The sequence below is a fragment of the Trichosurus vulpecula genome, chromosome 8 (genome assembly GCF_011100635.1).
Source record: "Trichosurus vulpecula isolate mTriVul1 chromosome 8, mTriVul1.pri, whole genome shotgun sequence".
NCBI classification, from domain to species: Eukaryota; Metazoa; Chordata; class Mammalia; order Diprotodontia; family Phalangeridae; genus Trichosurus; species Trichosurus vulpecula.
The window spans coordinates 143,304,102-143,320,656 of record NC_050580.1 but is presented as its reverse complement, the minus strand read 5'-3'; the positions used below and the strand labels follow the sequence as shown (position 1 = coordinate 143,320,656).

Genomic DNA, 16,555 nt, shown 5'->3' with positions numbered 1-16,555 from the left:
AGTGTTGTGAACCTGGGTGATGGCAGAGTGGAAAGTGGGGACTGGTTAGATGTGATGAGTCTCTTCCTCTCTACCACCGTTCCTTGAACACAGCAGTAAGCCAAAGAGATTAAAATACTCTATGAAAAAAATTTTCATGTGTAGTCATTTTATTGAATTTGTTCACTGCTTAATGCAGCTCCTCTTGGTCTGCAGGCCTCATTTCTGAAAGCAAATCAATTGAATATGTTTTCAGTCACTTTTTTATCCTTAACTAGATGTTTTGCAAATGCTAAAAACTGGATAATCTGGATCAAAGTTCAGAAACATTAAATGAAACAACTTGTTCATGAGAAGCAAGTTTCAAAACCTTCATTCTTTTTTAAGCTTCTCTTTTAGAAACGTCCTTTTATTTCATTTTTCAGAGGAGAAAAGAAGAAATTTTAAGGAACATTAACTATATCTTACCTGGCTGTCCTGCTTAATCTTTTTGTTTCATTAAAGCTTTTAAAAATTGTGGTCAAAGTATACAGAGCTTATTCTGAACATTGAAACTCTAATGCATGTCAAACTATATAAATAAAACTAAAATGACAGTTACACTTTTTAGACTTGGGTTCCCAATACCTAGATTTGAATCCTCCATCACTGACATGAATCATTTAACTTCTCTGAGTCTTTTTCCTTATGTGTATAAATGGGAATAATACTTGGTCTACTTATGTCACAAGATTATTGTAAAGAAAGTATAAAAAACTAGATTATTGGTTAATTAACTGCATATCAACTCCTGTTAGCATTTTTATCATCATCAGACTACGAGCTTCTGTAGAGCAGAGACTTTTCTTTGTATTCCCGTCACTATAGCACAGTAGCTGACATGTAGCCACTGAATAAATGCTTATTAACTGACTGACATCAAGAATTTGTTCTGATACAACTAAACATGCATATATTAGCCCACTTATTCCCTTTCCCTTGGGGGGTGGTGGGGGAGATGTCCAGTCCATATTATTGGGTGTGAGGAATGTGTCAGATACCGTCAGATTCAATCAATATGTGAATTTTGTCAGTGCTTCTCTTTTTAAAAATCCTTTGTTACAAGGGGTGGCTTTCTGGGGAGGGAAAAGAAAGGATATATAATTGGAAGTTGAGATAATATGGAAAACAGTTTATTAATAAAAATTTCAAAAATCAAAATATTAAGTAATCTATCCCTTTTTTTTTTTACTTCATAAGATAGTATTTGCATCAAGTAGTACTTCATCCCTGTGTTACACTTCAAATATTCTTGCTTTTGAGTTCATTAAAACTTGCTCCTACCTGTCTGTTAGGCTACAGCTAAGTATTAGTGTGATAAACTATGGAAAGAAGCTTGGAATCTTCAAATTAATGTTCATTTATGAATGTGAACCGTAACATTGTAGGGGTTTTGTTTCTCCATATTTTTTTTCATAATTTTTAAAAAAGTTTTATTCTCAGGAGTTTTTTAAAATTAATACTTTAGACTTTTTTGAACAGAAAAATGAAAAGCCTGTCTGTGATATTTCTGAAGACGAATAGGATGTTGGTGGATTTTGTTTTTCAATTTCAGGTTATTATGGAGATGGATTAAATGCAATTGTTGTGTTTGCTGTCTGCTTTATGCCTGAAAGTGGTCAACCTAATTATCGCTATTTAATGGACAATCTGTTTAAGTAAGTAATATTTATATTATTAAATAATCAGATTTTAGCCCTCATTTCCAAGACCTGTTAAAGAATGTAATGATTATAAAGAGCATGTCCTCCCAATTTTCAGTTTCTTGTTTTTCTGTCATAAAAGGAAAATAAAAAATGCGTAGAATTCGGAAGCTAGAATAGAAATAGCCTCTCTCCTCCCTATTTACAATCAGGGAACCTGGCTCTGCTGCCTACCTCTTTTATTACCTTGACCAAATAACTTTGCCTCTCTGGGCCTCAATTTCCTATACATTAATGGGGACTGCAGTAGATGATCTTTCAGCTTCCTTTCAGTTCTGAATCTATAATTTCCCCTCTTCATTTTACTTAGGGGAAATTGAAGTCTACTGAAATCAGAATCCTTTCTCACAGTCGTAGAGCCTGTTAGTGGTAGAGAATAGGCTAGAGAAGATTACAGCTCTCTAAACTCCTCCAGGTATGCTCTCTACCAGGTTCATTTTATTTAAACCACACTACCATTTTTGAAAGTCAGTGTTGGGTCTGGTTTCCATACTTTAAGCGTTTTTTTTTTGTTTTGTTTTTTTGGTTTTTTTTTTTTTAAAGCATAACTCAAAAGAAGTAGCAGAGTTCTCCCATATACCATGTATTTAAATTTTTTTCCTCACTTTTTTTTTTTGGCAGATATGTTATTGGCACTTTGGAGTTATTAGTAGCAGAGAACTACATGATAGTTTATTTAAATGGTGCTACAACACGGAGAAAAATGCCAAGTCTGGGATGGCTCAGGAAATGTTATCAGCAAATCGATAGAAGGTAATTTAAATTTCAAAGATACTCTTAATAGCATCTCATTTGTTTAAATTTGATTTTTAGAGCACCCCAGAAAGGAACTAAATATATTTGTTTAAAAAATTATTAATCATGTTGCAGGGTTCTCTTCTCAAAATTGATAATTCACAACATAATGTAGCTGAAAAATGTTAAGTGCAATTCTTCCTAATGAATTTCTTAAAATGAAATTTCTCTCAACACCATCCACAATTTATACTGTTTTTCTCCGGATGGAAGTCTATGCCATGTTGAGTTTCTAGTGCTTATACTTTCCTCAGAATTGCTTAGTAAATATTCATTATTCACTGTTGAACTATTATTGAAAATTTTCATATGAGCTCAAGTCCTTAGCATATTCTTAGAAGGAATTATGCAAAGTGGCATTAAATCCTTTTCACTCTAATTTTATTTATAATTGTTGCTTATAATGAGGAAAATAGATCTACTTGTAGCATGTTACTTTTGCCAATATAAACTAATTCCCTTTTCATGTTTTATTTGTAATCCCCAAAAATTTGGTGGTAGGGGAATGGGAATTAAAAGGCTAATATATTCCGAATTTTTCTCTAACATGAATATTTGACATTTCAATTTTTTTCAGGTTACGGAAAAACCTAAAGTCTTTAATAATAGTTCACCCTTCTTGGTTTATCAGAACACTTCTAGCAGTTACAAGGCCTTTTATTAGGTAATATTTTGGAAATCACTTTGTTCACCCTTGTTATCAATTTTTTATTAACCCAAGTGGTCACAATAAATAATTATATTTTAATGTTTTTGTTCTTTCATAGCTCAAAATTCAGCCAGAAAATTAAATACGTCTTTAACCTGGCAGAACTTGCAGAACTTGTCCCCATGGAATATGTTGGTATACCAGAATGCATAAAACAGTATGTTTTTATCTTGCCTTTTTATACTCAGATGTGTTGGATAGTGAATATTGCTTCCCCGTCCCGTTCGCTCCTCCCCAGACCATTTTTAGCCCCAGTTTTCCAGGTCTGTGTGGTATGACAATGTTCCGTTAACAAATGGAGAAAACCCTGTTGGCGGGCTTTTGTTTAGAAAGAAAGAAAATTATGGCAGAGGGAGAGCTACATTCTACCCATAGCTGCTTAAACATGCAGAGGGCTGCCCCCCATGTGGGTTGGTACTTCCCTGTCTTCCAAACCTTGTATTTGACAGGCTAGATAAACAGATGATTCTGCCTTCCCTTCTGCCTTTCATTGCTGAAAATGCATAATGATCTGGGTGGTAGAGTTTTGATCCTTGTTCTTTGGCAAATAAATGTTGAAGAACTAAGCAGTTTTGAAAAATCTCCAGGCCCTAAAATTAACTTGACCTGCAAACCTGTTAAGGACATTGAGCAGCCATGTCATTAGGGAAGTCTTAAATGATTTGTTAAGTAAATTTTCAGTGAATTTATGCCTTTGGCTACAAAATTCATTGACTTTTTATACAAAGTTTGACAGAGAACTTGATGATGACAGGAAAGCAGACAATGTTATGCCATAATAGAAGAGTCCTTTCATTCTCTAGTAATATATAATTTTTGCTGAGCCTTTTTATTATAGGTATTTATTGTTTAAAACATGTTTCATTTTTGTAGTTAGTTTTGATGTTTGTTAAACTAATGTAGTATATAGCTACTAAAGAACCTATGCTTTTGACATCCATATTTCAGAGCTCTTAAATTTTGTCTGCACGCTTTTTTATATCACCATTTATTTTTATAGTTTTATTTTTTGTTGTTCTCAGTTTTTATTGGTCCTCGTAACTTGTATGTATTTACTGAAATAACTTTTCCCTACCAAGGTATGAAGAAGAAAAGTTAAAAAAGAAACAAAAAAGGTATATGCACACCTTGACTGGGTTGCATCTAGACTAGTCCATTTGCATTGCACACACTAACTCTTTTCTGATTGGTTAGCTTGCAGACAAGGATATAGCATTTGTAAATATAAATATTCCCCAGAAGTTAAATACAGTATCTTTTTTTCTCCCTTAACCCCAGCCAATCTCATGATGCCATATAATACATTGTGATCTTGTGTATCTATGCTGAGAATGATATTGGACTCATCTTGTATTACCAACACATGGTCTTTATATATCTTAGGGACCATGTTTTATATGTAAATTATCACTATTTTGCCAATTAAAAATGATTAGTTATGTTTATTGGGATTGACTTTATTTTGGAAAGCTATTTATTCAATATTTTGAATGCCCATTTGTGCAGTAACCCTCATGTCAGATTGTTTTCAAATATATTTTAGAGCTCCGAATTGTACATTAGATGTATTTATACATTTTCCCCTGGGGTCAATGATTTATATTTGCAATGTGTATTTTCCTTTGCTAACCAATATATTAAATTCTCTTGTATGCTTAAAATTAAATGGCCTGCTAACCAGTCAAGTAAATCATACATGTGATAAGCTACCTTTAAGTTCAATAGTCACTGCTTAGCCACTGTACCATTTAACATTCAAAGTTCCTGCTTTTAAGTTTGATTTTGCTTTGAGCATAACAGAAACTGTTTTCTGTTGGTGTTTTGTCATAGGAGAGAAAAGGCACAAACATGAAGTGGTAGGCGTATTTTTGCTATGTAACAAGCCATAGATGGACTTACCATTCTAAGATTAGTGTTTTGATACGATTAAAATAGAACATTTGAATTAGCTGAGCCTAGTGAGCCATTTTTATCAGGAAAGTTCAGTGTTTTGTGTGTGGGTTGTTTTTATTTTTTTTTTTTAAATAATCGTTGAAAGTGTGGAGAAAACAGGTCTTAATGTGCTTTTAAACAGTTTTAAACTGTGTTGTGGAATTTTCCTAATTTTGAACTCATTTTGGTTCTCTTCCTATGAGTCTGTTTCTTCATGTGATATAATTTAAAGCTAATATTTTTTTCTTTCTAAATTATTGGTTAATAGTAACTTAGGCTAATTTTATATGCAAAGATAGTGTTATAGTCATGTCATCATTATAGTCATGTCTGTACTGCATATGCTTGGAGTTTTCCCGGTAAAGTTTTCCCATTTTTTTTTAGAGCTGTCCAAGCTTAAGAGTATAGTTATATTACTGATATTTCATATTACTTCTCACATGTAATTCAGACTGTATGTGGTATATTACAGCAGTGTTTGGCAATGCTAATACCTAACTTCATAGCAAAGTATAATTTGGATACTGTAGGAAAAAAGAGCCCATTTTTTTATTTTTCTTTTTAAATCTGATATAAAGTACCAGATATATATGCATGAGAATATAGTAGTGTTTTGCCATACTTTAAGATCTGTTGCTCTGATTTTATTCTGCTACAGTGGCATTGTTGAGGGTGGGACGAAGTCCAGGAATACAGGAGACTGGAGTTCTCAGACAGGGCTGTTGAGGGGGAGTGTACCCCTCAAGGACCAAAGTACTGGAGAGGGTCTAGGCCATCTAGAATGAATTCACGGGCTCAATCATTCTTTAAGTCAAGATGGCAAAGATTTATTGTTAACGTTTTTCAGCAGGCAACAGTTCTTAGGGAACCTGCAATCTTGGAGGGGTGCAGGTAAAGTTTATATAGCTTAAACTTTAGTAAAACATGTGCCAAATATGCTAAAGGTGTTTTAGGGTGTGATTAGCAAGTGGTTAAGGAGTGCTCAGTTCTTAAAGGAACATGTACTTTTTTTATCTACTGCGCAGGTAGGTATCTCACCCAGAGTTCACTGGGAAATAGCCCAAATGGGGTGCTACAGGGAGGTGTGGTTTTAGGTCTGAAATGACACTAAGTCCATTAACAGTCAGGGCTGACTGGGAAATACCCAGGCTGCTCCCATCAATGTCTCATTAGACAAAATAAATGTAAGAGAGTATACATATGTCTGAGTCTATAATGCATATGATAGGTCAGTGAGTAGTAAGTATTTTTATGACCCAGTACACAGCCAGTTCAGCCAGTACACAGCTGGTTCAAACTAAGAAATTCTATAGGTGCAGCTGGCTACTATATCAGGAAGAGAAGTAAATATTTTGCTAGGGCATGCTGTCCTGTTTTGCTAGAGAGAAACTGCTAAGCACAGTGTTTTCAGGCTAGGGAGAGATGTGATTTTGGAACTGGGGTCCAAGCACAGGCACCCAAGCACCCCATTAGAATCATGACTTTGCATTGTTTTTCTAGCTTAAATTAATTTAAAAAAAATCCATATCAGCCTTAGATTTTTTTTTTCAATGTAGAAAGGGTCATTTTTTAAAGATGGGAGCTCTGATAAGTACTTAACATAACAAGTATATTTATGTATATGTAAATGCTTGTGATATAGTTTAAGGCTTGGAGTGGCAGAGACTGGGGGGATGAACACTGGAAACCCACCAGTGTATTTCATTTAGTTCTAGAATGATATTTTAGGTAAATGCTGGTGACACAGTGGATAGAGTGCCACACTTAGAGTCAGCAAGACCCAAGTTCAAATCCAGCCTCAGATACTTAATGGCTGTGTGACCCTGGGCAAATCACTTAACTTCTGTTTGCCTCAGTTTCCTCATCTGTAAAATAGGGTTAATAATAGCATGTGCCTCTCAGGATTCTTGTGAGGACCAAATGAAGTAATATTTGTAAAGCACTTAGCCCAATGACTTGGCACATAATAGATACCATATAAGCATTAGCAGTTCTTATTATCATTATTATTAAAATGCCTAGGAAAGTAGTAATATATAAATAAGTTTTTTAAATACCTGAAGTACGAGTATATTAAAAGGTTTTTTTTTTTTTTTACATCAAAGATGTTTATAAAAGCTAATAATTTAAACACTATATAGCTTCTGGAAATGTTTTAATGGTAGAATGGTTTGATGGACTTCCACTTCTAATTATATATTATTCCCACTTTGCAAAGTAAAGCCGACATATCAAATTAGAACACATTAGATCATAATATAATGTAGCATACAATAGTAATATTCATATATTCTTTCCAAACCTTACCATAAACTGTTAAAGGTATTTTAGTGGGAAGTAGTCCTGGTCCTGTAAAATTTAATGTAATCGTAGATCCAGGTAGAACATTTTCTGCTGATTTATCAGTACTGCTGTCATTTAAATGCCCTACTTAATGTGGCTTGCTCTTTGAAGAGGTAGCATGGTATACTTAGAGTCACAGGACCTGACTTCTCATCCTAGCCCTTTACCTGTGTGCAGTGGGGCCAGATACTTCACTTCCACCATCATACAGTGGAAAGGATATTTGATTTGGAGGCAGATGCTCTAGGATCCAGTCTTGCCTCTTTTACTTAATACATGTCTAACCCTAGGTCCATCACTCTGGGCCTTGGTTCCCTCATTAACAAATGAGTGGTTTGGACTAGATGACCTCTGAGATCTCATCCTCTTATCTCTCTTGTAATCTTGTGATCCTGTAAGAAGGAGGGGTTTGGACTAAAATCTGAGGTCCCTTCCAATTACCCATATGTGATCTGGGATTCAGGAGGCCATGGTTTCTAACTTTAAGATGCTCATACTGGCTTTTGCTATTTTGCTTTTTTAATAGATAACCTCTAATAACTCTTTTTTTAAAAGCAGACATGGGTTAAGATGTTGTTTCTTTCATCTTCTCTTAACTGGTTTTCTCTTGTTATTTAAAGGACTCTCTTGATTTTGGGAAATAGTGTTGTTTGGTAAACTTTGTATTGTAACTGCATCTATTTCTTTGCAAATTGTTGTTTTTAACAGTATAATCCTTATACTAAAATATTTGTAGCTCTCAGTCTGAACTATTAAGATTTAAAATAAAAGCATTTACTTCAGAAAATAACTTGTTTAATAAGTCTGTCCCTACTAATTTTGTATTTCGTTTTTCATTGAGCAGAGTTGACCAGGAATTGAATGGGAAACAGGAAGAACAGAAAAGTGAGCAGTAAACTTGGAGTCCAAACAAAAGACCTGAGAATGTGCAGATGGAATGATGTGATGCTCTTTTGCATTATAATGCATTTATTGGCCCTTATTTCTGTGTAACTGTTGCAACATTGACTTGATTTTCCTTAATGGACTTTTGTATAAGGGACTGTTCACTGCTGTATTGGTTTGCAATTCTTTTGAATTTGATTCTTTGATAGCTACTTTAATATTATATTATAATCATTTTGTATTTCATATTGCTAAATGTAAAAGAACCACACTTTTTTATGAGGCGTTTTTGCATTTGTTTTATCTAAGTGATGCATGTTCTTCAGTAAACTATTTATATGCGTAAAATGGTAAAGGAAAGAGATAATATATATTTTTATGATTTTTGAACAATATTTTATAATATTGTATACCTGCATTATAGAACAATATGCAGGTGAATAAGGCCATATAAATGACTCTGAAGTCATTATTTTGTAAAATGCATGATGGAATTTTTGTTTTTGTAAAGGGTTAAACACATTTCTTATGATTTTAGAAAACTAGTGTGTTTTTATGTATTGAGGGCTGGTTAGACCAGTTGTCACATATACATGGAGACTATTCTTGTTCATGTATTGGATACATGTACAATACGCCATGACAGGCTTTCTCCCTTTGGTGTACATTTTTTCCCATTATTATGAAAATGCAACTACACAATGCATTATATACTTTTTAAACAAGTCAAAAAGCCATTTTTGTGAACTGGATAATTGAAGGGACTAGGAATTGGTGGGTATGCTTGTGTGCATATGTATAGAACCTTTCAGCTTCTGGCCACAGATAAGAACTTTTCACATGTCTTAGGATTGTTCACAACTGTGAAATGAATTGCTTGTCTAGGATAGCATTTGGACTGCTGAGGTAGCACTGCAGAAAATGTGGCAAGTTGTACACTGTCATTCTTTGTTCCATAGAGAGCAAAAGCTTACTTTTTTATCCTGTACCATCAAAGTAGGCACTTAAAAAAAAAGCTATTTACTTCCTTATGTCATTTTTAAAAATAGGTTTTTTACTTCATCCATCAAGATGTTTTTTTCATGCTCAATCATGTTTTACAATATAATAGAAGTTGACTGTAAATCTAAGTAATATTAAATTGTGTTGTCAATTAATCATTTGATGAAAACGTGTAAACTTCTTCAATTTGGTAAGTACATTTATTCTACTTATGAGAAATGGTACACACACAACTTGGAAATTAACTAGAAAAACTTTATTTTGTTGAGGTTGTCTAATGATGAATTTAAAGAAACGTCTCCATCACAACAATTCCTAATGTGTCTTTGAATTTTGTAAATTTCTCCACCTTTACTGTAAAATCATTTCTTCATAGACTACCTGGATTGGGTTTTGAATGGAAGTTTTGAACTCTCCCAGACTCTTATGTGAGGTGTTTGTCAGAGACTCCTATAGCAAATATTTCTTTTGCAAAGGACAATTTTTCTTCACCTTTGTGTTTTTGTTGGTCATAAATTCACATGGAAGGCCTGTCCAAGAGGAAAAGTTCCAAAGCAATCTCCTGAATTACCAGGATTAAATATCTATAGATTCATGATCATGAGTCATTTCAGTTATTTCAGTGTCTCAAGATAATGGCAATCCTTTAGTATTTAAGACAGATTCATAACTCTCTAGATGTCATTGACCATTTTGATTTTTTTTAATGCAGAGAACTTAGGTTCTTCTCTTTGTGTTACAGTTGTCTTATTTAGAATTAAACTGCCTTATTCCTCTATAGTCACCAAGAATGAACTGTTGTTTTAACAAATGCATTTGTTTTTCTCCTTATTCTGGACTCCCCAAATGCCTCTACCCCCAAAATTCAACTGTAGCTATATGTAAATACTTGTTTCTTCATTTTTTACTCAGCATTCCAAGCTGAAGTCATTTCAGAAATGACAAGGGGACTTCCCCATAATACAAAAAATGCCAAATTTCTTAAGGGCAATACACTAGAATTCTGTTACAATGATGTGGGGAAACAGTAACACTAGAATTTTTTTTTTTTAAAGTTACATCACCTTCATGTACAGGAAATCAAATTTGACCCAGAGTATAATTGAATCTGCAGTACAGTTGATAGGCCTTTCAATGCTGTTTCTGTAAACATTTTTCTCTTGAGTATGTTAGAGGATTGTAATGATCCATATAAAACAAATTCACTTCTTTTAGTCTTTAGTTCTTAATTTGGGTTGCAGCTATACATACATGTAGCATTTAATCATTTAGTCCATACGTAGACTTCAGTTCTTAAATAAGATGTGAATTAGCCTTTCCATGTAGCCACATGGACTCCTATGTTGACTTGTATAATGCTTTAGTTTTGTCTTGGTGGTTGTGATGTATTCTTGTTTGCATCATTTATTTTGCAAGATTTTAATATCTGGGCCCAGTTTGTTGATTTCCAGCATAAATTTGCTTATATGAACAGAAGAGGACTTTGATTCCCTGTCCAAAGCACTAGCATTCATGAAAGAGAAAATGAGTTGAGACAGTTGAAGGAGAAAGGGAATGAATGATGGGTTACATGAACAATTTACCTCCAATGTTACTCAGTGGCCAGTGTTGTGTAGGACATGCATACTCATAAAGGTAATAAGGTGCAGATGATATTTATTAACCAAGCTCACTCTTGTGTCCAGCCAGCAACTCTAAGGAAATGGAGGGGGAGAATTATTAAGCTGAAATTGATTACTGCAGTCAATATACAGAATATTTGAATAAACCGAGGAACACGCAGTCCGTTATACACAGTGAAATAAGAGACAATCTGACAAAGTAATAAGAATGTTCAGAAACCCATTCGGGTTTGTCATTTTCCTTTAACATTTGCCCTCTAACATATCTCTTACCTCTGGAGGCAAGGTGGTGCTGGGAAATGAGGAGCAACAGTCTTTTTCCAGTGCCCAGTGAACTCATTTTGATTTGTTTGCACACCCCTTCTCTGCCAACCACACATCGTGCATTGGCTTATCAAAATCTGATCACTTCTAAACTTAGTGCTAATGTGTATAGAAGAACATGGCACAGCTAAGACTGAGTGGCTAAGGGTTTTACTGTGTCACCATGCCCTTTTTTCCACGTAGTGGATATATTAATGCATAATTCTCTAGAGAGACAAATCCTAGTCAGAAGTGTATAAGTAATCATGGCAGACTGAAAGGAAATAGTTCCCTCCCCTACTAATTCATGTTTTTCCCCACAGAACTATTTGTGAAGTTGAACAAAGCAAAACAATATGAAAAAAGTACGTGTTTTAACAGTAGTTAAAAAGAAGACTGGTGGTAGTGAATCTGCTTTAGCAAAGTAATCGGAATGTCCCTTTGTGTTAAAAGGAGCAGAAATTTTTTGACAGACCTTAGGGTAGAATGATTGGAAGAAGTCTAGAAACTAGCGCTGCTGGTAAGGAAACAGGCATCCACGAGGCCTTGATGATCGCATTTATGTCACTGAGAGGAAAGCAGGGAAGATGTCTGTGTGATTCATTTTTATGTACTAAGTGTTCTGTGTATTTCTTAGGAAGCATTGTCCCAAAAGGGATGCCCTATACTGCCTCACCATTTTCTGTAATTTTAAATTTGGCATGTACCACAGGTATGTTTGTACCTCTTCAGTTTTATCCCTAAGGTTCTAGTAATAGGAAATATTCCACAAAGGAATTCAGCATTACAGCTATTTTCATGCAACTTTATTTATTATATAATAGGCTCCCTGCTTAATGTACTACATATGTATTGCATATATATATATTTTTAATTACTAAGGAAAATTTTCACAAGTAAAAGATTCTATATCCAATCAAACATAAGATGAAACTAGGAGTTTCAAGTTCACAATTAGGTGCTTTTCAAAAATAGATAACCTTCTGATAGTATACTGTAAGATGTACGATTTGGAATTACAGCACATTTGAAGCTATTTTGGTATTTTTCAAACATTGAGAACATACTTAGACATACCTCAAAAATAGATCTCATTTACTGGCCAAAAAACCAAATATTTCTAAGTTTCTTGAATATCTACACCTGGGCTTGTACCCTCATTTTTTTTTTTTTTTTTTTGCTTCATCTCTTAGATTTGTAGTGGTCACATTTATTTAGAGGAAAATATGTTTGCTTATGTAATCTCTTCAGTATTGCTGGTATTCATTTTATGACCTAGCTTGACTCTAAAGCACTTTGATTTTTTACTACAAGGTCCAAAAATTTAACATTTAATGCACTGTAATAGTTAACTTATCTAGATGTTGTTCCTTAGTATAGGGATGAATGTGTAGAAAAAGTACTGTCATTGTATAGTATAAGATTCAATTTGAGTGTATAATGTTTGTATTAAGAGTAATAGAGGAGTCTTTCAGCCAAGGAAGCCTTTTTGGGGTTTTCTTTTGGCATGTCAGGAATATGGTAATTTGCGGTCTGTTGCACTTCATACTATTACAGATTTAATGAATCTTAAATAAATTAATTGGAAAAGTAATGTTACTTGACTCATTTTACCTCATTTACCTGATCCATTAAGCTAATTAATATATTCTGCTGTGTGTCAATTAGCCAGTTTTTTTCAAATGATCTTAAAACCTTTCTGCTTACATCATCACTTTCTCTACATCTCTCTGTTCCTAAGAAATGTTGTCCTATTTGCAGACAAGCAAAGCTCACCCTCAGAGGTAGTATGGTTTTTATGTGTTTGTGGTTTGCCTGCTTTTTTTTCCATTTGTTCCACACTTAACTCTCAACCTTTCCAACTAGGTTCATGTTAAATTGCTATTGACATTCATGTTGCTTTTCACCTAAAGTCGGTATGATGAATCTTTTGTATTGTCAACTAGGGTTTGTAAATTGTTATAAATGTTGCAAATAGATTCCTGGTCCTCTAAGGAGTCACGTTCCCTTAATTGTAAAACATGGGGTTTGGAATTAGATGACCTCTGAGCTGCCTTTCATCTCACATCAATTTTCCTTCACCCACTGCCAGTACCATCATTTAGGTTCCTTTATATCTTGCTTTACCTATAGTACCCTTTTATACAATTCTTTATAGGTTTAAAAGCATTCGACTTACAATAACATGGTTTAAGTTGTTTCTCTAGGACAATTTCCTCCAAAATAGGCCCTTGGTTATTATCTCTATTTCAAAGTTGATTTGAGAGAATAAAATCCTATCTAAAAGGAGGAGCTGGAACTCCAGCCCAGGTCTTTGACTCCCAAATGTGATATACTTTCCAGTTGCCACTCTATTGCCAAAAGGTTTCTAAATGGTCTCCCTGCCCTTATTTTCCCTCTATTCCAATCTAACCTTTATTACAGTAATTTTAGATCCTCAGGGGCTGTTAAAGCTGGAATGGAACTTAGAAAACTAATCTTGCCTTCTAATTTTACATATAAGAAAACTGCCAGTGAAGTCTTTTGTCCAAAGTAACGGAGATAAGACTTGAATCTAAGTTTCGAACGATGCTTTTTAATCTCTCATGGACAAACCTCGTAAAATAGACATGGGAACAGCAGCTACCCCCAATAGTTGATCTGAAGATAAAATGAGGTATTTGTAAAAGTGCTATGTGGGTGTAGCCACTGTAGCTACTGTCATTACTATGTTATTTCATCAGCTGAAAGTCAAACTTTCCTCACGCATCTAGGAATTTTTTCCTCTCCTAGGCACTCGAACGTTCTACTGTGGATTAGTTGATAGGGTTTAGAGCTGGACAGGTCTTTGAGACTGTCTAGTACAATGGATGTCAAACAGAAACAGACCACTAAACCATACCATACGTAATTCCTGTGGGCCACGTAATGACTTGGAAAACCACACGGTTACACATTTCTTTTGTTAAACAGTCTGGCTCAAGCCAATGTGTGGGGATCATGTTTGACACCTGACCTAGTACAACCCTTCAGTTTTGCAGATAAGGAAATGGGTCTTGCAGGGTATAGCAAAGCTGCGGCCGAGCTCAAGATACAACGTTGAGTCGGAGACCGGGGATTCAAACCCAAGTCTGCTTCCAGTGATTAGAGCAGGTTTTTAAATGGAACCAATCTAATTACAGCTAGTAGATGGAGTCATGTGAACCAATGGATTCTTCAAGGGAGTAAATATATTAGGAAAAGCTAAGCATGCACAATTATCTCCACCCCCACCCCCCACTAATTTGTAAACTTTGTTATATCTGTTGAATTATAGATAACTTTCTACTTTGTGGCTTCCCCTGTTGGAGTTAGGGCCCCTGTCACCGTAGTGCTTTGGGTAGCACTGATTGAAAACTCCAGTTGTTGCCAAAACTTGAAAGCATTGCAAATATTATAAGCATGGATTAATGTCAAGGGATCTCAAATGAAGGCATAAAAGGTATTTTTTCAATTTGCACAGCCAAGTTTTTGAAGGATGTATATTACTTTTCACAATAGTCAAAATTCAGAAATTTCTATAAGTTAGAATGATGGGATGACTAGGCAAAGCCCTACATCTGGGTTCAAAAGAAATTATAGAAATCAAGGTTGTACATGTGGCAACAGTAAAGCTGAAAAAGACCTAGAAGTTTTAATGGGCTATAAACTTAGTATGAGTCAGAAATGTTATGGCACCTCCTCCCCCCCCAAAATTTATTATCAATGTGGTTCAGGAAAAGGGAGGTGATGGAGCTGTGGAATTGTGGTCAGTGGCTGTAATGTTGTGTTTTGGTCTAGGTATATACCTTGGGAAAGATACATTTCTAGAAGACAAACTGAAGAAGCAAACACTTTAAAATGGGTTAGGGGAGGGAGGATGGAAATGAGCTGGAGAAACACATAGCAAACTACTCTAGTATCTTTACCATGAAAACCCCAAATAGGATAGTTGTCTTCAAGAATTTGGTAAAAGGAAGATTTGTTTCACCCAACCTGGAAATGGAAACTAGAAAAAATGGATGGAAATTAGAGAAGCAGATCTTGCTTGGCTGTTGGAGAAAAACGTGTTAACATCTGATGCTATCCCAAAGTGGAATGGTTGCCTTGAAAGGTAGACAGTTCTTGTTGATTGGACATGTTAAGTAGAGATTGGATGACCATTTGCCAGGAATACTGTAAATGATATTTCTACTTGTGTGTGGGTTGAAATGAATTACTTTGGAGGATCCTTCAAATTTTGAGATTGTATAGTTCTGTCTTCTAGCATTAGTACGTTGGCCTAGCAAAGCCACGGGATCGCAGGTTACACGATAACATGCAGTCCATTTTCCTGAGTAGAGCAACTCCTCGAAAGGCAAATCTATAATAATTTTTAGAATTTGTTCCTTTCCCCATGCATTTGATTTTCCCATGGTCAGATTTGCCAGGAAGTAGCCAGATCAGGCCATTAGCCACAGGAACCCAAGGAGTTCCCTAGTCAAGCTCCTTGGTCATCCTGTGGTTGAAATAACCCTCCTGCTGATCAGCATTGGAGAACAAATTCATCCTTTCAGTCCATTTCTACAAAAGTTAACCAATTACTATTAGCTTGCCACATAATGCACTCCTTTTCCCCTAGAACTCCATAGAACTTCATAGAAAAGCAAGTGTATGGGGAGAAATGAGTCAGATTTAAGAGTGTCAGTGGAATATCAGGTGTCATGGTGCGGTGGGAAGTAGAGTAGATTTAATAAAATGAGAATTGGGTTTGAATCTTGGCTATGTCACTTAAGTACTTTTGTTGCTGAGTCATTCAGTCACATCCAACTCTTCCCTGATCCATTTGGGGTTTTCTTGGCAAAGATGCTGGAATGGTTTGCCATTTCTCCAGCTCATTTTATAGATAAGGAAACTGAGGCAGAGTTAAGTGATTTGCGCAAGGTAACAACTAGTAAGTGCCCAGGGCTAGACTTGACTCCAGGTCCAGTGCTCTGTACACTATGGCACCACCTAGCTGCCCATCCTTAAAGTACTAGCATTGGGCAAGTCATGTCACCTGCTGGGCCTAATTTTGTTACCTATGAAACTAAGGGGTTTAGAGATCTAGTTGGAAAGTCCCTTGCAACTTCACATGATGCAAGGAGAGGTGCCCAATGGACAGCTTGGAATCATGCTAATGGGATTTAGAGATCATTTAGTCCAGCTCCCTCCACTTTATAGGTGAGAATTAAAGTCCTAAGAGGCTGTGGTTTGCTCAAAGCCAC

The 16,555-nt window shown here is 35.2% G+C and overlaps 1 protein-coding gene across 3 annotated transcripts in view; it reads left to right on the top strand.

Annotated features, from left to right (window-relative positions):
* BNIP2 (BCL2 interacting protein 2) overlaps positions 1–12,906 on the top strand; it is a 36,687-nt gene extending 23,781 nt beyond the window's left edge. For 2 of the 3 annotated variants that reach the window (XM_036735064.1, XM_036735066.1), the window contains exons 6-11: positions 1,574–1,676; positions 2,343–2,474; positions 3,094–3,180; positions 3,284–3,382; positions 4,305–4,340; positions 8,345–12,906. In XM_036735064.1, coding sequence (XP_036590959.1) covers positions 1,574–1,676; positions 2,343–2,474; positions 3,094–3,180; positions 3,284–3,382; positions 4,305–4,340; positions 8,345–8,396 — 509 coding nt within the window. In that variant the 3' untranslated portion in view covers positions 8,397–12,906. The remainder of the gene's footprint in view (positions 1–1,573; positions 1,677–2,342; positions 2,475–3,093; positions 3,181–3,283; positions 3,383–4,304; positions 4,341–8,344) is intronic. The other variant, XM_036735067.1, reaches the window with a different exon arrangement.
* The last annotated feature ends 3,649 nt before the right edge of the window (positions 12,907–16,555 follow it).